At 44.6% G+C, this 24590-nt stretch overlaps 1 protein-coding gene across 1 annotated transcript in view; it reads left to right on the plus strand.

The window, feature by feature from the left end:
- Positions 1-24590, plus strand: part of PPP2R5B (protein phosphatase 2 regulatory subunit B'beta) — a 574560-nt gene that overhangs the window by 379725 nt on the left and 170245 nt on the right. Inside the window, exon 4 of the mRNA XM_069645079.1 lies at positions 16280-16372. Within this exon, the coding sequence (XP_069501180.1) occupies positions 16280-16372 (93 nt within the window). The remainder of the gene's footprint in view (positions 1-16279; positions 16373-24590) is intronic.

Raw genomic sequence — 24590 nt, forward strand, 5'->3', positions numbered from 1 at the left:
CTTTCTCATGCGAACATTCTGGCCGCGGCAAAGTCAGCCGTGGTTGGATCACTTAGAACCCAAATATCGATACAAACCTGTGTTCCAATGCCACTACCCCAAACCACCATGGTAATACTTCAGCTGGTTCCCCATGCCCACCACGCCCCACGTTGACCCAGCCCCTCTGAAACCCTGCACCCTTGCAGCTTTTGCTTCGGCCTAAAAAGCAAACTATAAACTTTTATCAATTCTATATGACCCATTGTGCTTTAAATGTCTTCTGGATGTGTCCTAATGCTCATTTACACACATTCATAAATGCACAGAGAAAATGTCACATGGATATGTTGGTAAGGCACCAATTGCCCTGTGGAGTCAAATGTGCTATAACCAGGAGCTAAATAGCACCCAGCTCCCTGCAATTTCAAACCCTGCCTTGCATGGTCTAAGAGAAGTTGGGATTTGTGGGCATAGCAGGCAGAAGAAAAGACCATCCTTGGAACATCATCTTTGCAAAAGAATGCTATTCTGACCTACTATTGCAGATTATATTGCTCCCGTCCGCAAATTGGTGTTTACAGAACCCATGCTCAAAGGCCAATTGGCAGAGACTGTCCTGATTGAAACATATATTTGGAAGGTCATGAATTGTACCTTAGCACAGGTTACATTTTCATAGCATCTTCAGATAAGTACAGAGTAAAAAGAAATGGCAAAACCTATTTTAAAAACAAAGGCATGATGTAAATAACATTGTGTGAACTGAGAGGACTGAGCGGGGAGGACTCCGGGAGAGGGGTGCGGGTGGAAGAAATGCCGGGGTTGGAACTGCCGAGGTTGGGGCACCGCAGTAATGAGGGGAGAGCGGCTGGGAGCCACCGAGAGGGGGAAAAAAACCATGCTACCTTCCCGGGCTAAATACAAACGCGGCTGACGGCAGAGCGTCACATGGAGCCGTGGTATTAGGAGACACAAACGGCAGCGACCTGGCCATTCCCGCTGCCCAGGTGGTCCCGGATTATCTTTCCAGGAGCATTGATCGTCCCGAACGGCTCGAGTCTTCGGGGGGAGGGGGGTTTGTGAACTGAGAGGACTGAGCGGGGAGGACTGCGGGAGAGGGGTGCGGGTGGAAGAGCTGCCGGGGTTGGAGCTGCCGAGATTGGAGCACCGTGGTAATGAGGGAAGAGCGGCTGGAAGCCACCGAGAGGGGGAAAAACCACGCTGCCTTCCCGGGCTAAATACAAACATGGCTGACGGCAGAGAGTCACATGGAGCCGTGGTTTTAGGAGACACAAATGGCAGTGACCTGGCCGTTCCCGCTCCCCTGGTTCACCCATATACCTTTCCCGACCTGAATGCAGACGCGGCTGATGGCAGGCCTTCACATGGGGTTGAGATGGTGGGGGAATCAGGCAGCAGTGTCTCAAGTTCCTTCCCTGACCGGCAGGAATGCACAGCCAAGTGTGGCGGTGTCGTGGACGCTCCCAGATCCCCTCCGGCCGCATGCCACGCAGTTTTTCTCACGGACCTGCGAAAAAGAATGGCAGACGCTGTCGGGGCGCTGGGCATTTCCCGTTCCCCATTTCGCACATATCACTCACCTTCCTTGTTGGGAACCAACACTCCGGAAGGTTTAGTTGTACCGACATGCTTGGAGGCAGCGGTAACCCGTGGTTTACCGGCTTTGACGAGAGAGGCAAGATGGCAAAACCTGGTTCGACGAGAAAGGGGGCGGGGCTTATGGGGAGATTTATAGAGGAGCAGAACAAGGCATCCCTGATTGGTCCAAACAAATCCAGCCCCTAATGACGGACTGTGTGTGTGTGTGTGTTTCCGAATCTCTTGCAGAACACCGGAGGAGGAGAGAGAGAGAGAGAGAGAGAGCTACACCTGCGACGCTCTGAGCCTACGAAGACTAACCGGCCCCTTATCACGGTGCATCCTTATCACAGCAAGAAGAAGGCTAATTCAGAACGCTGAGCCATTATTTTATTAATTTTTTTGATCCTGAATAAAGTTTTTTTTAAGTTCCCTTTTCCCACGGCTGTCTGCTTCATCCTTTACACATTGATTCATGGGTTTCTTTATAAAATCTACCCCAGCCATCTCTAGAACCCAGGTTTTCCAACTAGCTATCAGTAATACCTACTATCTGAGGCTAGCTATAGGCAAGGGCTTTAAGGCCAAGGTCCTATCTACCTGGAGTTCTTCTAAGGGCTTCATCTGTTCTACTCTCTTTCCTCTTCATCACTACCATGTTTCCTCCTCTATTATGTCCATTCACACTCTCTCCCTACTTACTCTTCTCCTCTTTCCTCACTCCTCCTTTCCTCACTCCCCCACCCTCCTTCCTCATCCCTCTCATTGTCTCCTCACCCCGCACCTCTCCCCAACAATCCCCTTTTCTCCTAACCCCTCGTCCTTCAACCCACCCCGCTCCACCCAACACCTACTCCCTCTCACCCGCAATAGAATCACTCTTACACACTCTCTCACATTCACAGTGTCAAACTTAAAAATTGTACCACTCTGTCTCACAATCAACACTTCACCTGCCTTTGTAAGAGCTCTGCCACCAACCTATCAGCACTCTTCTCCATCGTCCTTCCTCCGCCTGGTTTCTCGGTCTTCCTCCACTCCTTGAACCTCACCCATACAATCCACACTCATTCCTTTTCCTTTTATACTGTTCTGTTTCTGGTTCTATAATTTCCCCCCTTCCATTGGTTCCAAAACTGACCTGACTCTGTGGGCCAATCTATGTGTATTCTTTCCCCAGTGGCCAGGTACAAAGGGGCAAGATTTTAAAATGCCTTCTTTGTCCCAACCCACTTCTCCTCATGGGTTGGTCTGCTGTTTCCACTATGGGCTGTGGGTCTGGCATTTTGGGAACTCTTTATCACAGGTGTTATTTGTGTTTCCGCTGAACTTGGAATTGTTTTCCGGTGTTGTTTTTACAGATCATGTTGTGCGCAGCGTCTCTTATTCTGCTCGCTCAGTTCATGCTTCCCCGCTGGGAGATTTAGTACTTGTCATCCTAGAATACAAAAGAGAGAACTCTGACCAGAAAGGGTACTAGGAGGCATCGTGTGACAGAAGGTGGTACCAGTATTTCCATTCAAGGCACACAAGTGGGTTTCAGGGGCTCTCATCACATCTCAGCTCCTACTTCCCCTCTCTTGGACAGGGTTTGCTCAGGCTTTCGCCTTGATATGGCATAGCACTCAACCATTTGTCTCGCAAAGGCGGGTGAAATCACCCGATTTTGTTTCTGGCGGCTGAGACGCCCATTGGAATGAATGGGCGTGCAGGAGGCTTGGCGGGTGAGTCAGCCCTTTGCAAGGCGGGTGACACCCGCCAAAAGCGGGTGAGTTGAGAGCTATGATATGGCCGCTGCCCCAGGTTTGGAGGAGTCCCTGTTCCCCCTTGACAGGGTCCAGCTCCGGACCCTGTCACATACCTCCACCCCTTCTTAGCCCCCCCTTCTTCAACAACTCTAACTGACTGAGGGTAGGAAGAGTAATCAGCCTTTCCTTGCTTGGCTTAGAGAGTTTTCAAGTGTTGGTTAAATAAAGTTAAGCCTGTCCCGAGTAGCACCTTTTTGAGTATGACGGGCCTATCTAACACAGAGAGACAGAGAGACAGAGAGACAGAGAGACAGAGAGAGACTGAGACAGAGAGAGAGAGAGAGAGACAGAGAGAGAGAGAGAGAGAGAGAGAATGTCCCAACATTTTTACCTTCACTTGAAATAGATTGGCACACAAATGATTTGGGAAATGGGTCCTGGGCTCTTCCTGGGTGATTAGGTCAGACCTAATAGCTGATCCTCTACCCACAGAATCTAATCCTGTTTTTGCTAATTTGCCTTGGGCCTTCACCCATATGTAAAATCTAACACCAGCCTCTTCAACGGTATATATCCGGCCGAAGCCAAAGATTCTGGAGACTCCTTTTCTTTGTGGAACAAGTCAAGAAGGTACTAAGGGCCCTTTGACTCTGTTTCAAAACCTGGTTCAGGCTTTTGAGGGACTTCTTCCTGAAGCTTGGTGTTCACAAACCCAATATACATTGCTTCTTTCTTTCTTTGGTCGTAGCAGAATCTCGTGATCTGCCCAATTTTCCTGCAGGCATAACATTGTATCACTTGCAGCTGCAGGCCAAGTTGTGGTTTATGCTGGCCTTCTTGGAGTGGAGGTCTACCCTTTGCTTCTGAGGCGGTTGGGGTAGGAGTAAGCATTCTTAAAGTAGGACCTTCCTCTCTTCATGGGTCCAGGGTTTGGCTTTGCTTGGTTTCTGAGTGCACGTAAAGGGGTCTCAGGAGTACATCACTCTCTGATGAACATTAGCCATTTGAATGGCTTTGAGGAAATGGTTCAGGATGTTGGTCAATGGCCTTCTGTAGGTATGGGGGCGAATAATGTATTAATTGCTCCAGTACGAGCATCTCATTTGCTTCTTTGCAGGTCTTATGCCGAAGCCACTTGATTAACAAGTCCATCACCCTGTAAGAAATCTATTGAGTCTCTCCTTGTCGTAAGCATACATTTCTAAGTATCTGCAGATAATGTTCCCTGCCTTGGCCCATTCTTTATAGGATTCCTCTTTTTAGTTCATCAGATGGGCTGGTTCCTTCAGGGTTCAGAGTTTGAAAGGCCTGTTCGGCTTTGCTGGTAAGAAGAGGTTCGATCTATCGGTCCCAGCAATCCCGGTTCCAGACAGTGGTCTCATCCACACGTTCAGAATGTACAAAAAGAGTGGCAAGGTCTTTCTCATCAGTTAGTTTCTGGAGAACCATGGTTGGTACCACTCGGTGTCCTTGTATCTCTGTAATAGCTCCTTGAAGGGTGATGAGGGTCTCTTGGTGTTGCCCACTGATGGTCAATGGACCATCCACCAGATCCCTTAACAGGTTTTCCATTGGTGTTGGTGTTGAGCCACCTCTACTTGGGTTTAAGTCCTCAATGGATATTTCAATTGTGAATTCCGCCTTTCTTCTTCCCTGTCTTGACTTATGGGATCACTCCACTGTTCGAATGTGGGAGCGCCAGTGAAACCTATCAGCCCATTTCCCTTGGCATCTGCTTTCTTGAATTGGCTGGTTCTTTCCCGAGCTTCCTGGACCTCTTCCAGTAAGGTTCTCGGAATATCCCAACCAAAATAGACGATCCAGATCTGGCTGAATCCCAGATGTTGTCTGAGTCTTCCTTTGGAATTTCGAGGTTTAGTTCTATACCTAGCACTGTGGCGGGTCAGAAGAAGGACACAGACTTGGATGATTAGTTTCACAGGTTTATTTATTAAAGAAAAGGGTAAAAGCCTATCTTTCCGTATACTATATGGCGTCCTTAACTAACAAAACTAGCTAAAATGCTCAGCAGTCGTCAGTGAAAATCTTAAAGAATCTGGCCACCGTCCAAACTAACCCTATCTGACACTACCACTAACCTAATAACTAAGGACGGGAGAATGACTCCCTTCTCCTGATGCATTTGCTTTTTGAAAACTTAATTTCAGTAAGTTATCTTCAAGTTATCACTGGTGACTGCTTTTATCAATCACTCAGTTCATTCAAGACTTTCTTGGGTTTTTCTCCCTTTCCTCTTTGACAATAGATTTCCATTCTTTTCTTGTTTTCCTTTTGACTTTCTTTATGAATAATAGTTTTCTCCTGCTAGGGTTATCAAATACTTGCAAGTCTCTCCTTTTACGCTCGCTCTTTCTGTACACAGTTCACAATTCCGAAAACATCTTTGTATCTCTTGTTCAGGCCTTTTCTTCAGCTTTTTCTCTTATTCTTTGCCGCTCTTCTTTATTTAGTCTTTCTTGACAGATATGAGTATGAACATTCCAATCCTGATATTCATTCCCTCTTCTGGGCATTAGGGTGATATTTTCCTCTCACTGGGACGTGTATGAGTATTAATGTTGTTCACTTTTCTAGATAATATTGCAATATACTCATGTCCTTTTCTGGGACAAGTATGAGCATTCCAATAATGATTCTTATCTGCTTCACTGCTTCACTGGCTTTTAATAGTGTAGTCTCTTTATCTGGACTGGGACGAGTAGGAATTGGCCGTAGTGTGTGGTATAAATGTGTGGTGTGGTATAAATTACAATAACGTAATATTCCAATAATTGTTCTCTGTATCCCTCCCGAGTCTCCCATCTTCTCTGTATTGGCTTCTCTGTATTGGCTGGTAGGGATGATGTCACTGGGTTCTCGGTTCTCTTCTGGCCGTCTCTTCGGCTCATCGGGTTGGCTTCTGCTGTTTCCTTAATGCCTCTTTCTCTGTATCGCCGTATTTGAAGGCATTGCAGTCTTTCAGTTACCGGCTTGTTCGGTTTTGGTAAAGCGGTATCAGTAGTGTTTACAGGACCCCTGGTACACCCCACATGCTTTTTGTGGTCTCACCACCACTCTGTCTCGCTTGCTTCCCAGCTTCTAGGACACAGTGCGTCCAACTTCTCTCCTTGTCATTATGAGATGCTGCTCATCTCCCTCTGGGTACTGCTCTCCCTCCAGTTTAGGCTGCGGAGCATCCAGCCTCTGCTCAGTGCTGGCGTGCTACCTTTTTCGTAAATCGTGGGCTTCCTTGTCTCGTCTCCAGGCTCCTCCCTTTCATATGCTACGCAGCGGTGGGGCTTCCCCAGTGTAGCTTTGTATTCCTTACTCTGTCTCCCATGGCTTCTCTCCTCCTCCACAGGTCACAATCCTCATCTCAGTTAATGGGGTTTTCTTAGGAATATTTATAGTTTCCGGCTTACAGTAGCACATACTGGTATTTTCTTCACATAATTCTTTATAGCATATGTCTGAAGAGGTAAAATTGGTATATTCAGAAATGGTAGTGCCTGTCTCCAAAAGGCGAGGTTCTCACAGTGAGTTCCCACTTGCCTCGACTGCTAGAGAGGGTGTTGTAGAGCGGGCTCACCTCCCTAGCCTCACAGGGCTGGGCTGCCACTTGTGGAGAAGGGACACATTCCTGTGAACCATCACAGCTCCCAGTTCTCTTTATCCCAGGATTTGGTGGCTGTAGTCGCCCAGGAATTTTCTGCTTCTGATCTTTGGAGGGCCTCTTTATTGGGGCCTGAACGATCCCACAATAACACCACGTGTCATGAATGGCAGTACAAACTCACAGATTCCGAATGAGGGTTCAAAGGTCTTTATTTCACAAATAGAGAAATGTTTAGCTTTTATTATGGTTGGGTTGTAGGCAGGGTTCAATAATCGACTTCCCTCTCTCAGCCTCCAGTGGGCTTTCTCCACCCTAACCCAGGCATCCCTAAAACCCAAGTTTTCCACTAACACATACCGTCTAAGGCTAGCTATCGATGAGGGCCTAAAGGCCAAGTTCCTATCTATCTGGCTCCCTCAATGGTTCTTCTAAGATAGGGGTCTGCAGCCTACAGCTTTCCAGATGTGTTGTGCTATGTAGGATAAGGGTAATGGGAGTTGTAGTCCAACAAATTTGGAGAGTCAAAGTTTGCAGATCCCCGTTCTAAGGATTCCTAAATCCTACCAATCCCCAGGTTTTCTCAACTATAATGATGATGTTTTTATCATGTCAATGTCAGATGCCTTGGTCCGTTCTCCCCCTCAGTCACTCCCTTTCTTTCCTTTCCCTAATCTTGCTACTCTCTCCCTTTCTCCCATCCTTTCTCACGCACTCCGGTTGTCTTCCCCACTCTCTCTTCCCCCTACTGCCCCTCCAATGTTCACACACTCTCTCCACATACTCTTCTCTCGTCACCCCTGTGCTCCGTCCTATCTCCTTTCGTTTACTTTCTTGTCACCCTTCTCCTCTCCCTGCTCCTCCCTCCTCTCCTCACCCACTTATCGTCTCTCTTGTCTCTCCTTACCCATCTCCTCTCTACCAACACCTACTCCCTCTCACCCTTCTCACTGTAATCACTAACACACACTCTCTCACATTCACAGTGTCAAACTTACAAATGGCACCACTCTCTCTCTCTCTCTCTCTCTCACAACCAACAACTTACTTTTCTTCTACACTAACTCTGCCACCGACCTCTCCGCACTCTTCTTCACCGTCTTTCCTCCATCTGCTCTCTCGGTCCGCCTTCACTCCTTCTGACCTCACCCATACAACCCACACTCACAAGTTCATTCCTTTTCCTTTTATACTCTTCCCTTCCTAGTTGTTTCACTCCCCCCACCTTCTATTCGTTGAAGTGCACTGACTGCAGGCCAATAAATGGTTATTATTTCCCCAAGTGCCGTGTTGCAAAGGTGCAAGGTTTTAAAATTCCTTGTTAGCCCTGCCCCCCTTCTTCTCATGGGTCGGTCTGCTGTTTCTGCCATATGCTTCGGTCTGGCAATTCGGGATCTCTTGGTCACGGTGAGTTGCTTGTTTTTCAGCTGAACTTGGAATTGTTTGTTTTCCAGTATTTCTGTGCAGATCGTGTTGTGCTCGGCCTCTCACTCTTCTACTCAATCTCCTCCTGCTTCACCGCTGGAACTTCTGGTACTAGCAGTCCTAGAATACAAAAGAGAGAACTCCTGCCAGAAAAGGGACTGAGCTCCGTCAAGTGACAGAAGGTGGTACCAGTATTTCCATTCAAGGCATGTCATGAGGTTTCAGGTACTGCCCCACCCCCCAACTCCCACTCCCTGCCTCTCGAACAGGACTGACTCTGGCTTTCACCATGGTAGGACACTATCTCCGGTTGGGTGGGGTCCCTGATTTCCCTTGATACGCTCCAGTCTCAAACCATGTCATACTCCTTTGTTTCCTGGAATTCTTCTCTCTCCTTTCTCTTAGTCATTGTCTACCACCCCCTCATCTTTCAGCTTGAATCTGGCCGATGCACTAGCTCCTCTTGCCCTCTCCTGCACTTGCACCTTAATTCTTGGTAAGTTTAATTTCTGGGCTGATCTCCCCTCTTTCCCACCTCTCATTTATTACAGTGCAATTTGGAGGCTCTGTGTGTGGACCACATTTAGTCGCTGGTCTTATTCATTCTGCTGGGAATACACTCAACCTCCTGTTTGGTTCGACCAACCTCATTTCTTTCTGTGACCCTTTCCCCTTACTCTGGACAGACCCCTCAATGTTCCCCTCTCGCTTCCCTCCCCACCTTCTGCTACTTACTGTGTCATAAATCCCGGACCAGTCCCTGGAACAAACTCTGAACTCTTTCTTGACCACCTCTCCCTTCCTACCTCACCTTCCGCTCTTGACACTGCATTCGACAGTTTCAATTCCTGGATCTCTTCGGCCCTAGATTCTCTTGCTCACTTTAACATTTTTGAATACCCCTAGAACTCAACCTTTGCTGTGGTTCACCTCCACCCTGGCTAAAGAAAAATCCCAAACTAGGGTATAAGAATGTCAGTGGCTCTATTGAAGCACTCCTACTGGCAACAGCTAAAAAAACCAGACATTTTCAAAATACTCAATGAACTTACCAACTCACCTGTCCTTGCTTCTCCCATCACCCTCTCCCAAGCTCCAAGAGACCAGATTGCCTCTTATTCACGAACAAATAGTCCCCCTTTTCAACCACACCTCCTGTCTTTCCTTGAATTCAGCTCCTTTGAATGCCATAATCACGATAATTAAATATGTAGCCCATCAACGTGTGCCCTATATGTCTTCTTAAGCTTAGATCCCCTATTATTTTAAATTCCCTATTACCTTTTCTTAACTCTTCTTTTTCGATTGGCTACGTGCTGACAGCTTTTAAAACTGGCAGTCTTTCCCCTACTAACCCCGCCCCCCCACCAGTTTACTTTCAATTTCTTGTCTCACTGCCCTGGCTCAAATCCTGGAATCCCACATCGCTACTCAACTTCAATAGTACCTTGAATCTCACTCCCTCCTTCAGCCCCTCCAAAACAGGTTCTGCCCTGGTCATGGGAGTTCGTTTTTACCAACGTCCTTGACAACCTTTGCCCAGTGGCTGACACTGGCATATCAGCTGCTCTAGCTCTCTTAGAGCACGGCAGCAGCATATGATACAGTTGACCATTCCACCTTTGGTGATCAGCTATGTATTTCTGGGCCAGCCCTCTCCTGGTGTTCATGCTCTTTCTCTGGCAGATCTCAAGCATTCTCTATCCCAGCTTTCACTCTGTTTTCCACCCACCTCAGTTGCGGTGTCCCACAGCGCTCCCCTCTCCTCTTCTCTTTAACATTTATGTTCAACTCCTTGCTTCCCTGATCCAGTCGTTTGACTTTTCTTTCTATTCCTTCACCGAGAATAGATCCTTCATCTCAATGGTCAACATATGATTTACTCTCTAAGCTTTCTCTACTGTATGCTTGCGATCTCTAACTAGATGAGTAACCGCTATCTGAACCATAACTCTGATAAAACAGAGTTTATGATCAGGGGCAATAACCCCTCTCTTTGGACTCCCAGCCTTTGGCCACCTTTTCTGCCTCTTTACCCCCCCCCCCGCTCCAGTGACTGTAGTTAAAAACCTGGGTGTAAAATGTGATTCTCAACATTCCTCTGCCAGATTAATCATGGTTCCTTCTCTTGTTTTTTACAACTACATTCTCTGTCAATTCTTCCGTTTTCTCCCTTTTTCTGCCAAAAGGTCTCTTGTCACCGCTCTGGTCCCCATCTTGCTTATTGTGGCAACAATATCCATCTTGGGCTTCCTTCCTACTGCCTATATCGTCTTCAGTACATTCGGAATACTTCTGCATGCCTCGCTTCTGCCCTTTGTAAACAGGAAAACCGCTGTCCCTTCCTTTTTAGACTTCACTGGCTTCCCCTTAAACAAACAGTCCTCTTTAGATCTCTGTTTCACTCACCATTCTTTCTGTTCATGCAGACCTCTATTCCTCACCAATTGGTTCTCTCACAGTACCCCTTCCCTTCATCTTTTTTCTTCTAACCACTTTCTCAACATTCCATGCTTCTGTGTCTGCTGGAAAGGCAGACTCTCTTTCTCATGTCTTTCTTTCTCGACGTGGAACAAGCTCCCACTCTTTTTCCCCGTTCTTTCTTGTGCTACCTCTTTCCTCCGTCATCTCAAAACCTAGCTCTTCTCTCAACTCACATAACCCTGTGTCCCCTTATTTGCCCTGTGGACGCTAAACACCAAGAAACCACCTCAGTGGTGTACCCGTGGTCTATAAAGGGACCCTAACATAACATAACATGGTCGACGAAAAAGGGTCGAGCAAATTTATAACGACCAAACAGAGGTTTGTTATGAACTCGTAGAAACCATTGTAAGATGCTAGCTGCATTTCTACGCCCGAAGTAGAAATAACATGCTTACCATGGGTGTGCTATTTCATTTTTACGTTTCCACATCTGAAAGAATTCTTACAAGCTGTAAGATTTGTGGGCAGTAAAGGGAAAGCCTGGGCCTGCAGTAACTGCAACCTCTAACTGTGGTGATCACATAGCTGATCTAGAAAACAGTGTCACTTCTTATTCGGATTTTACAAATGAAATGACTTTCTAAAAATGCTTCAATTGCAAGTAATATCAATTCGGAAGAGGGCGAGTGGCAATGGATTCTTAGACCATTAGCGCCAGCCTGGAAACAGCACTTACCATCAGCGGATAAATGGTACAAGCAGCAGATTCAAGCACTCAAGCCGTTTTTGAAAAAACACATTGTTCCCATCCTAATTGAGACTGGGCAAACGCCATCCCCAGACATACTTTATTCATACTAATGGGCAAAAGAATACGCTGATCATTATGCGAGCGTCTGAGCACGCAGGCTCTGCTTGCATTCAGTTTCCATAGAGGCTTGGTCGGGGCTGCTTCAATAGCAAGGAAATACTAACTATCAGCAGGGTGGGGTCTATTCTCCCACAGGAGCAAGCATGGTCCATTTCCCAGGAGCTGGGTACAGTGGTAATTCACCTCGGGCAGCACCAATCCTGGCACTGCCAATGTATTTAGAGGCTGAAGAGGGAGGATACTTCGAGGAGTGAATGGCATCGATAAGAGTAATATTTTAATATATTTCCTACCCCTGCCCTCTCCCACCCGTTTTGGTACACACTACGCGGTGGTTCGTTCTGTGGTTGGTGTTAAAAGAAGGCAGATTCAATGGGAATCCATTGTAAATGACTCCCATAAGCTTACATTTCTGGAGGTATTTACACCACTTTGCAGAATGAGGAACATATGCTAACCCGGATCTGCCAGATTTAACACACATTTTTCACATTGTAGTGCAAATGACAACAATTGCCTGAAGGTGACCAAAGTGCTTGTTAATGCGCCGGTTAGCAGTTCCCTCAATGCAATTTACACTTTCTAAAAAAAGGACCCCCCTGAGGTTTTATAAATGAGGTTAGAACATGCTAGCAGGTTTTTATTACAGATGAGGGGATGATTTCAAGTTCCTGTATGAATATTTTTGTTTCAGTAAAATTATGTGTTACAAAAACATTCTTGCTCCGAGACTAGGCATGCATCCGCAGTTCCTTAAAGTTGTTGCTATTCTAGCTACGCCCTTGAGACCATCAAAGGTGCTCCTTTTTTAAAGAGCATTGTTTACTGCAGGCAAAGTTGTATGCAGCTGTGAACCATGCCCTTCACCCGAAAGTGAAAGTGAAAAGGGACTTCAGCAGCCGCCAGCAGAAGCTGGGGTATTTAAAACACCACAATCCTGGGTGGATTGTCCCTGTAGATACCTCCTACTTCTGTCCTGAGTCTTGTCTCTGCTCCTGATGACGTGACATTTTAATGTTATACGCAAGACTAAACTAACACTGTAAAATATCAGGAGGGACACCAAGAAAGCAGGCAAATCAATCAGCAAAGGCAATCGAAATGTTAAGAACCAAATAGACTTGTGTGAAGAATAGCATAGTGGAGTCCAAGGAGAGCTAATGTGCCACTGAAAGGTCAACCTGAGGGTAAAGAAAAATGAGTAAACACTACAAATGTGTAGTAGAGATTCCCCCAATAGTTCCCAGTGTGTGAGAGGCTTACAGAAATGCTGCTAAAAGCATTTAAGCGTTTTTTAATTGGTGGTGTTAGGTATATCTAGCAGCATAAAAAGAAAATCTGCAATGGGTAAACAGAAAATTATACAGACCTGATCATACCACTAACAACTGTGGCAGACAGGAGGGATCATGAAAAAGTATAGGGGACCATTGTAAGTTTGCCGGTATTCTGCCGGTAATTCCAGTGGGATACCGGCAAACTGACCTACCATTACTGGCGCCTGATATCACGAAATTTTCAGGATATATAGAGGTTCCGGCAGTGGTAGGTAAATCCCCATTCCATTGATTCCATAGGAGTCCATGGTGGGGATTGCTGTTATTACCCACACCGGCATTACCCACACCGGTAATACCAGTGCGCGTAATAACCAGCTTTTTTTTGCTGGTGGGGGGCTGATTTACCTCCAGCTCTTTTTTGGAGGGAAATCAGTCAACCCCCACTGGCAAATCTGTAGTTTGCTTGTGCGTGAAAAGTGGCGGTAATGGAATTACTGCCACTTTTACCACACCTTTTCCCGCACCGCCAAACCTATAATGAGCCCCATAGAACCTAAAAAATGATTATGGAAAGTAATGAGAAGGCAGTGTCATAGGATAAAAACATGAAGAAAAAGTGGGACCAAAATAGCCAAGAACACCCGTTTATAAACTCATCAGTATCTTTCCAATGCCTGTGTTGTGACAATTTACAAGGTCACGTCACTTCTCCCCAGGCGGGAGCCCTTTCCCATGGGGCTAGGAAGGTGAAGCTGCTACCCAATAGTCCCTTTACGGGTGGTAATATGCAGAGGACCTCATAGGACACTCTCCTGGGGAATAAGGGAAAAGCCTCTCTACAACCTTGTCACAGAAACCCCTACCCTCCTGGTCAGCTTTTTCTCCCACCGTTGATAGTGGCACCAAGTGTTACTGTAAAGCCATGACTGTGACAAATGTAGATCATACTGGGGCAAAGAAACACATGAGAAGTTGTATGCAAATTCTGCCAAGTACTGCAAGATTGGTACTACGTCCTTTCATCACGGGATGTTTTTCCACATGGATTTTTACAGCAGATTTTTTAACGAAAAAAACTCATCAAAATTTTAGGGGGAGTTAGACAAATATATATATGGGGTGTGGGTGTTCGAGAATAGCAACAAAATTAAAGGGGATGTGGGTTTGAGGGATTGAACCCCCCAAAAATAAAATAAAAATTGGATGTGCTGTTTTCATTAAAAAATCCGCTGTAAAAATGCCAGCGAAATAGCATCCTGCAATGAAATAACATGGAACCGCAAGGAGGTGGCTCACTGGAGGCATAAAGAGTGCCAAAGAGACTTTCCAAGATGGTGTTGACATTACTCAAAGGCAGAGTCAACACTATAAAGAAGAAAGTAAGACCGACTGGAGATCTCTCATTGCAGAAGCCAGCAGCACGGAAGTTCTATGCCCGGGAGATTCAAACCAGGAGGATCAGGGGCCGCAAAGAGTGGGACAGTGCTACAACATCCCAGGAGCCAGCTGGGAGCCGACTCACGAGAAGTAAGAAGCAATCCAGGTGGTGGCGCAACTGCAGAACGGTGGACCGTGAGGTCTGAAAACAGTGCAGAGACCATCAGCTGTAGCCTGCCGCAGAGCCGCGCAGGTGCCGGAAATCGCAGAGGAAGGAGCTTGCTACCCCAGGGAGAACCAGAGCCATGTTCTAACAGAGAACAAGGTAACGGGAATGGGGGGAAGATCGGGGAGGGGTCCGGGAAGTTGAATAAAGGAGCCTGAGCGCATCAGGAGTTATCTACCTCGTCATAGTGGTGACAACCCGAACCATTCCATTGAGCCAGAGTGCATCAAGAGTTATCTCCCTCGTTGTGATGGTCAGCCAAACACCACTACACAAGCAAAGTGTATTGGGAATCATCTCCCTCCTCGCGGTGGTCAGCCATCGTCACAGTGGTTAGCCAAACGCCAGTGCTCAAGCAGAGTGTATCGGGAATTATCTCCATTGTTTCTGTGGTCAGCCAAACACTCAAGCAGATTGTGTCAGGAGTAATCTCCCTCACTGCAGTGGTCTACCCAATACTAGTGCCCAAGTAGAGTGGAACGAGAGCCTTCTCCTCCATCGGAGTGGTAAATGGAAGCTAGATAAGGCTATGAGATTTTCTACTTCCTGAAAGGAGTTAAAGAGACTATTCCAGCTTTTCTGCAAGAGTGCATAAAGACCACTGTGGAGAACTTTGATAGAAGGACCAGGAGAAGGGAGTCATTCCCCTGGTGCTTTGTGATGGAACAATAACGTCATTACTTCTATTAGAAGATAGAAGCAAGATACCAGGAGAAGGAAACACACATTTCACTTTAGTTAAAGACGTATGTTTATAGTGTTAGGGTTAAATTAGTTGGTTTCAGGCAGAGGACGGAGAACATTTAATTTTGATGGGCATTCTGATAATTCATCAAAGTTTTCGTAGGTTGAGGCAGGGCAATCCCCTTAGAAGTAGGGAAAGATAAGTTTCTTTATTGATTTAATAAAGGTTTGTTGCCCACAAGATGACCCCTTTTTCTCAGTCTCCTTCTACATCCTCACAGTGTGCTCTAAGCATGTTTTCCTTTTTCCTGTTCTAATTAACCAGGTGTATTTCGCTATGTTCCCCTCCTGTCCAGTGCTCCTTTTGTGTTCTTTAATAGCTCTTCAAGAGAACAGATGGCTCCATCCTATTTCCTTGTCTTCATTGGCTTTTGTGAGATATCGGGCATCTTTGGCCGCTTTCATTTTTAATTTTTGGGCCCTAGAGTCCTCTACTTTCAGAGTGTGGGTGTGATGTGCTCCTATCCAACCTGTGATATCGTACTGTGGAAGTATCCTTGATCGAGCGTTGTTCTTATTGCTTCTGCTGGGTTGGCGTCAGTTCCATCCCTTTTCCAGTCCTAGGTGGGGGGCAGCTGTTTGTGGCCATGGTGATCGTGATACAAGCTGGGGGCCCGACTATGTGCTACTGTTGCCGACATGGAGTTCCTTCAACAAACAAAGACTTATCTTCATACAGTTTAAACAGCTGTCTTTCTAAAGTTGTTATTTTGCACATGCCTTGCTAGCCACATGTTTCTACTCAACTGGAATGGAAGCAGAAGCTACCAGCTATTCCTTTATTGTAACTAATAGCAAACACTGTAATTGTTGGGGCTTCACACTCCAATGTAATGTGCTGTTGAAAACATTCCCCTTGACCATGAAGACCCCACACTCTCACCCTCCATTCTTCAAAAACGTGTTCTCTCTCTGACCAAACCTGATTGACTAGTTGTGAATACTTAAGAGACTATACCTAACTTTCATTTCTTCTCCTATCTGCAGCTGGTTTATGAATTCTTTCTGCGCTTTCTGGAGAGCCCAGACTTTCAGCCGTCCGTTGCAAAGCGCTATGTGGACCAGAGATTTGTCATGACGGTAAGCTGCACATGTACCGACACAAAAACTCATGATAAACTTTGCTGTTGTGTTGTTATTTGTCCTGACGCGAACACCTATGCTACCTTTACTATTGCGACTTCTACAGGTACAGACAAAACATTTGTGCACACTTTACATTTGTGCCTGCTACATGTCCCAACAAAACACTCATGCTACCTTTTACTATTGCGCCTCCTAAATGTCCTGATGTAAATACCCATGGTCCCTTTACTATTGTAGCTTCCACATGTTCCAACAAACCATTCATGGTCCCTTTACTATTCTATTGCGCCTCCTACATGTAGTGCCGTAAACACTCATGCTACCTTTACTTTTGCGCCTGCCTTGTGAATTTGCATGCCCACTTTAATATTGTGCCACCTGCATGTACCATTTTATTCATGCAAAGAGAGCACAAAATACAGCAATCAAGACTATACATAGTCACATAGCAGAGGTCAAAATAAAAACATATGTATAACACATCAGAGATATAACCAAGAAATATTAGTTACGCAAGAAGCATTGAAATCCAACTGCGTGATTTAGAGAAAGAAAAGGAAAAAAAAGGTGTTATCACATTAGATATAGTGTATGTCAGGTAACAGTACACAAAATTACATCGAACTGGTAGGTATATCAGATGAAATCAAGGGTTTAATGTCCTTAATATAAAATCGTGTCAGCCATACATGTGCAGGAATGAAGAGACAGGGTAGGGCACTAGAATGTGTGGTTCACTGCGCTGATCAGTAAAGCTTAAGGTGGGACCCTGCTGCCAGTGACAGGGTTCAAGAGAGACGGTGCCCTGGCATCCCAAATTGGATTAGACAGATACAAGTGTAGAGCCCTGGTCACATCAGCGCTGGGTGAGCAGTTGGTTCAGAGGGAATGTTAATAAGGTTAACAAGGATTTGACCTGGTCCAATTATGTTAGTCAGAAAGTTTTTTAAAATTTTTAATTCCAGCCAAAACGTGTTTCGACACTCCTAGGTCTTTATCAAGGCTGTAAACAACATTATGTGAAAACAAAACATCAAGTGTCATTGATATATACCACCCGAATAGTGAGTCACAGTAAAGAGGTATAGGTACCCGTAGTGAGGAGCACCAGATATTGTAGTAATTTTAATAGTGGTGTGATGTGTCCCAACAAACCTGTTAATAGTACACAGTTTAGATTGTTTAAAGAAAAAGCAGTAAATGTTAAGTAATAATAGCGATGAACGGTTGTATATGGGACCCATGATGGGCAATTACATTTATGACATGAGCGAAGAGGAGAACATCATTAGTGTCCATTGGTCAATTGATATGGGGTCCATTGGACCTGGTTTAAAAGTGATTGAGACGCCACATGACATTGAGGTTTAGGCCTTACCGTGTGGTCTTTAAGTTCAGTGTCATTGGAGAGAGCAATACAAGTTGCGAGTGGGATTCAGATGCAAGCCATGTGGCGAGTTGGACTGTTAAGGGAAGGGAGCAATGTCTGGTTACAACAATGTGGTTGGCAAGTGGTATTAAGCCAGACATGTAACATGTACACTTGCCTGTGTGTGCAGTAAATCATCAGATATGGCTGCTATGAATCCCTACCATCCAATCCAACTGCAACCATAGTTACATAAGCCAAATAACTAAATAACAAATGGCACAGACATAGGCTACTTACAGATGATGAACAGCGATTCCTGGTGGTGGAGCACCCTTGCATGCCATTTATTTATTGCTGAAAGTGCATAAACAGTTTGACAGCATCCCAGAAGGCAGACCCATACTTAGCGACATAGGGTAGGTAAAAGAACCCATTGTGAAATACATCAACAATATGGTAGACAAAGAGGTGACTACAATTCCAACATACCTAATGGACACTATGCACACCCTATATGTCCTACAGGAAATAGAATGGAAAACTGAGTACCATCCATCACACTCTGGCATTGGAAGCAATAGATTTTACCTACGCCAAAGCATCAATATCCTTTTTCTCCCATCTTGAGATGACCAAGGAATTGCTGGAATTCTCCCTTACTAACAATGTTTTCCTCTTTGATGGTCATTATTATATCGCCAGAAAAGAGGAATCGTAATTGGGGCTACCTCTGCACCTGCAGTAGTTAATCTATTCATGAACCACTTTGAAAAGGTACATGCATTGACAAATACAGAATTTAATGCAAACGTTATCAAATGGTACCGATGTAAAGACAATGTTCTCATGATCTGGTCGGGGTACCACGGAACAATGGGTTTAATTCAAAAACGTCTTAAATTCCAACTCATTTGGGATCCAGATGATGGGCAATCACAGCTACGACATAAGAATAAAAGCAAGCCTGACAGACTAGAAACCAGAACTGGGGTGAACTCTACTCTCCTTGCACCAAGCTGTCACAGAAGAACAGTGATACATAGTATACCCAAAGGAGAGTATGTTCGTGCCAGAAGGAACTGTAACCACGTAAATGCATACCAAGGAGAATGTAAACTGCTCAAAGAAAGATTAATTTTGAGAGCATATCCTGCCAAGACAGTGGAGCTAGCAGAAAACATGACCAATGGTATAACAAGAGACTCATTACTGACCCCTAAAGAGAGACGCGAGCAACGGGGCACCACATTACGGTTTGGAACCCAATACAGCCAAGATAGCCACGAGATCTAAAAAAATTATAAAAAGGCATTGACACCTATTAGAAATCGACACAGACATTAAGAAATGGGTCTCTGGGAAACCTCAATTCCCCTTCACCAAGGCGCCCACCCTGAGCCCATCATTTATGACACCCATCTCTGAACCCCCCAAGAATTGTCTCAAGGGTCTAGAAACAGTGGGATTTCACAAGCGTGGAACAGGCTCTATGTGCCCATTTGTACACACCACAAAAGAAGTCGTTTTCAATGGGACCAACTGCCACAAGATTCAGTGATTTATGAATTGCAGATCCAAATATGTTGTGGACATGATCATCTGTTTATGCCAGCTGATACATAGGAAGCACGATAAGAGAACTAAAGCCACGGATCAGGGAACAACCATTGGCAATATATTGGCAGGAGAAACATCAACTAGAAAACAAAAATGACATCAGATGTGTGGAACTCGAATTTAATGTGTTTTTGTAATTCGTGTTTTTGTTTTTTTTTACAAAATATGCATTTTTTAAAATTGAAAATGCTGATATTCTGCTCTGAGAAACCAACAACAGACATCTAATGATGACCGTTACCGGTGACATATACTGACAACCCATGGCATGGAGGTCCCCACTAATCTGCATTACCAGGTCGGGTTTATCAACACCCTTGCGCTCTCTGAACAATAAAGTGACCAGCTCGTCCACCACTATATGCATCACATGCATATAATCCAATAATTCCTCATTGGTACACCACTGACACAAGTACCAACTGTCAAGGTATGAACAAACAAACCACTTGTCACAAGAACGAGGCACAGTAACACTTTGCCAGATGCATCACAAACGTACAAATCAAGAGGTACCATATTATACCCATTACTCTTTATCTAGCATTCAATTGGGTAGTTTTGAACCAACCGCATAGCACATTATATGGGAAGCTCACCACAGGGCTGAACATGGAACATGAACTTAGTGTGGTTTTGGAATAGATGACTTCTTTGCACTATATGTAATGTCTGAAACTAAAACGCCCAAGACATCCGTCCACGCTCCGAATTATTCAGTGACCAGCTCCACCACACCTATATGCATGACATGCAATTAATCTAACAATGCCACATAGCGACACCACCCCTTTAAGTAACAACTGCAAAGGCATGAACAATGGTCCAACTGCCAATCGAACACGGCACAGTTACTCATTCCCAGGTACACCACAAACTTACAACTTTAGATGTACCACTTAATTCACCTTACTATACACTGGACTCCTATCCAGCAATCTATGGGGTAATTTCCCCCCAGATGTAAAGTACACCATATGTGTAGCTATCGGGTCATGTAATCTAGTACTACTTGCTTCAGCCACTTAGGGCATGCTATTTTCCTATTGAACAGCATAACAAATGAATACATTACTGAGCATTGTTGTAACCTCCGACATAACCCATTGATTAACCGACCACGCATTACATGCACACGTCATCACGTTGATGTTGCATTATAAATAGAACATCCAAAATGTTGGTCGGGTTCGAAAGATCACTGTCACCATTCACACTGTCCTCAAGCAGGCCCAACACGGCCTTGCAGGTGAGTGCCACCCATTCACATATTCACATATGCTATGCCACTAATTCTTTCACCCCCAGGTACCCTAACCACTCCTTTTCTCACTTGAGACATGCTTGTAAGTATGTATCCCTTTCATGCCAAGCCACCCCGGCACATGGGACGCAATATTCGGAACTAGCTAAGCGACATGGGCAGCGAGGCAAACTGCTAGCGTATAATTGTGATGACATTGTTTAAGGTATTATATATAATTGTTATATATGTGAAGGTTTTATAAGGTTTATAATAAACCAATTTACAATAAATAAAATGTAAAAACACTTGTTTCTCTAGAATTGTGCACATTTAAATAAATCGTCCCCATAGCCCCCGTTTTATCAGCCAGACACCAAATGAATCCTGTGGTTGCCTCATTGTTAAGAACAAGCGCCCATCAATCGAGAGCAACTTCATTACTGAACTGCCTGGGCCACTCACTCACACCTGAGGGGCCCACCACTTATTACATGTTAAGAAACCGTAATGTTCCCACTAATCTGACTTGCATGACCGCACGACTGGCATCTATAATCAGGCACAATCAGATTCTGCATGCCCCACCGTGCACATGTCACAACCTCGCACCACTCAGCTTATCCCCCCTCGCTGCCCTCATAGTTTCACATTACCCCGCGTCCCTCCACAGAACTTGTGTTGAATTCCTTGTGACCAAATCACCCTTGAATAATCCCGCAGGACACCCTCTTCCATTGCCCCCTTTTGGGCCATATCCGCTGATTTACTGCACAACCAGGCAAGTGCACATGTTATATGTACGGCTTAATACCACAAGCCAACCACATTGTTGTAACCTGATATCCCTGCTTTCTCTTAACAGTTCTGTTCACTGCATGGGTTGCATCTGAATCCCACTTGTAACGTGTATCCCTCTCTCCAATGATACTCAACTAAAAGAGCACACAGTAAGCCCTAAACCTCCATGCCATGTGTCTTCTCAATCACTTTTAAACCAGGTGAAATGGGCCCCATTTCAATTGCCCAATGGACAATAATGATTCTGCTCTCCCTGGCTTTTGTCCTTCTCACGCATGTCTTGAATGTAATTACCCATCATGGGTCCCATATTACAACTGTTCATTGCTATCATTACTTCTTAACTTTTACTGCTGTTTCTTTAAATAATCTAAACTGTGTACTATTATCGTTTTGTTTTGGTACACATCCCACCACTATACAAATTACAAATGTTGGCGACTTGTCCTTTTTTAGAATAACAGTGATTAGTGCATGCCTCGTAGTGTTTGGTTGATTTGCCTAATCAAAGGATTCGGCATATACACCTCGGAGCAGACCAATGGCACTGGTAGAAGACCTAGTAGAATTCAGAGGGGAGCCCATCTATGCCTGATGTTTTGTTTCCATTCAAAGTGGAGAATGCTGAGCGGGTATCTGTTGTTGAGATAGAAGCTTTCAGGTGGTGAGGCAAATCTTCTGTCAGTTTTGGGATCTCGATCTGGGACAAGGCTGTTGTAATTGCCTCAGACTTGCATGTGATTTCAGAGCGGTATAACCTCTCATAAATCTTCTCAAACACATCATTACCACCTCTGGCCCTCATTAACATATTGTCAGAGTGGACTTTAATCACTGTAATCGTCTGTTCACTCTCTGCCACCCTCAATCTATGAGCAAGACGACTCCCTACTCTCTCTCCTTGTTCAAAATAGTTTATCTTGCATCTGAACAATGCATAGTCTACTTTGTGGGTTATGATCTTATTAACTTGTGTATCTTCTTTCTGAGTAGTGCTGGATTGTCGGATCCAGTGTGTTCGCATAATTAGATTCTAATGCTTTCGCCTCTACCGACAACTTCTTCATCTCTTTCTCTTTCTTCTTTCTGTAGCAGCCACTCTTGGACATAAACCCGCCCCTCATGTAACATTTTAATGCTTCCCCAGACAGTGCAAACCGAGACGTCATCAGTTCTGTTATTTTCAATGAACTCCTCAATTTCCCTCACAAAGCCATCCTTTGTGCTTTCGTTTTGTAGAAGGGATATGTTCATTCTCCAGATGAAGGATTTGATCACTGTATGGATTAGTGGAAGGCAGACAGAAACAGGTGCATAAGTAATTGCGATGACACCTATCTCTGAGTCATAGCAGCTTGATGTCATACACCCAGAAGTCAAGAAGCAGTCTATCCTTGAATGAACATCATGGCATGCACAGAGAAAGATGTAGTTCCGACCAGCTGCGTGCTCCAGACGCCATATGTCGGGCTGTCCAGAAACTGTCTGCTTCTTGGGACTCTGGATCCAGTTCCATTCGAATGATCTAGCATAGGATCCGAAACAAAGTTGAAGTCCCCACCTAAAATGATGGAATCCATGTTACAATTCTGGATATGCTGTGCAAGTTTGTGAAATAATATAGGGTCATCGGAGTTCGGGGCATATACACAGCACAGTAGTATTTAAATGTCCTTGACCTTACCTTTCACAGAAAGAATTCTGCCATGTGAGTCTGTAGAGCTAGAGAATAGCCTTCAGAGGCGTTTTTTTCTTGAACAACATAGATACACCCCTCAAATGTGTTTTAAAGGTTGAATAGTACGTCTGCCCCACCCAACTTCGCTTGAGCTTACTGGCCTCCATGTCAGTGAGCTGGGTTTCGTGACATGGACCTCAGACAGGACAGTATCTTCTAGCATTTGACAGGGTTATTCATGCCATTGACATTCCAACATAAATACTCATGCTACCCTTGCTACTGCATCTGCTTGCATTTTCCATGCTGGGAGCCATTTTCATGAGTGATTTTGGGTACCTGGTATGTCAAGTTGGCACAAAATGCATGCATTTATGTAATGCCTGGTTCCACGTGAGAGGGGACCCCTTCACAATATTAACAGTCTTGGAATGAAGTGCTTGTCATGAAAGTGAGCCATATTATGAAGCAGAGTTGATGTCTGAACCGTTTATCTAAATGTAGGCATTGTTGTTTTTAAATAAATAAGTGTGCACCATTAGAACCAATTATACGAAGACATTCATAAACCCATAAATCTATTTATTTGATAAACACTATGTTTATAAAACAGCTTTTATTGTATCTTCTCTGAACACGCAGGTTACAGCAGTGCTGTGGGAAAAATGTTATGGAGTAGGTTAAGACATAAAGGAAATTAAGCTAGGCCATAATAGCCAAGTAGAGAGGCCAACTCATTGATAGATTATACTAATGCTCTTGTTGAGCTTTCATTGTATATATTGAGGCAAGCGTTTCTGCTTTGAGCAGAAATGCTGTACCAAAGAGTAGTAACAATGAGCTGAGAAATCCTGTGCAGGACACCTTACAAAGGGTTCAGGTGAATGTCAAGTAGGTGGGCACGATTCACATCTGAACATTGATTGGGAATCCAGCAGACTAGCAACAACTTGTCGCACATCTATTTGAATGTTTCCATATCTCCCTTTATGTTCTTTGTGACTTTTTCTAGCAAGGCTTGAGTTGTTAGATCCTGGTTACATTTCTAAATATCCAGTAGCTGTGTCTTTATTTTCCAGTATCCTTTTTCTATGCCCCCAACTGTTTAGCGAGCCTGCCCAATAGAGGTTTAATGTTCAGATTTAGGAGGACAAGCAAGGATATAATGGGGCGGAGGGCAAGAAAAAAGGGAGTTCTGTTACATGTTCAGCAAATGATAATTTGGTATTTGAAGAATCTAATGAGAATGGGCTATTTTTAAGGAATTACAAGTTTGCTTTATCAATAGTGTTGTTGGCAAACTTTATGAATAAAGCACATATGTTTTTTATGGGTCACACATCTAACTAAGTGAAAGGTTGGCAAAAACCACAGGCGATCAGAAATGGAGAGTGACCACGTGTATAGTTAAAATGTGTCCTGCATTCTTGCAACCAGACAAAAGATCCTGTGTATAAATATATAACCATGCTATCAATTTCTCTCTTTACAGATAGATAGT

The sequence above is a fragment of the Ambystoma mexicanum genome, chromosome 2p (genome assembly GCF_040938575.1).
Source record: "Ambystoma mexicanum isolate Mex_15411 chromosome 2p, UKY_AmexF1_1, whole genome shotgun sequence".
NCBI lineage: Eukaryota > Metazoa > Chordata > Amphibia > Caudata > Ambystomatidae > Ambystoma > Ambystoma mexicanum.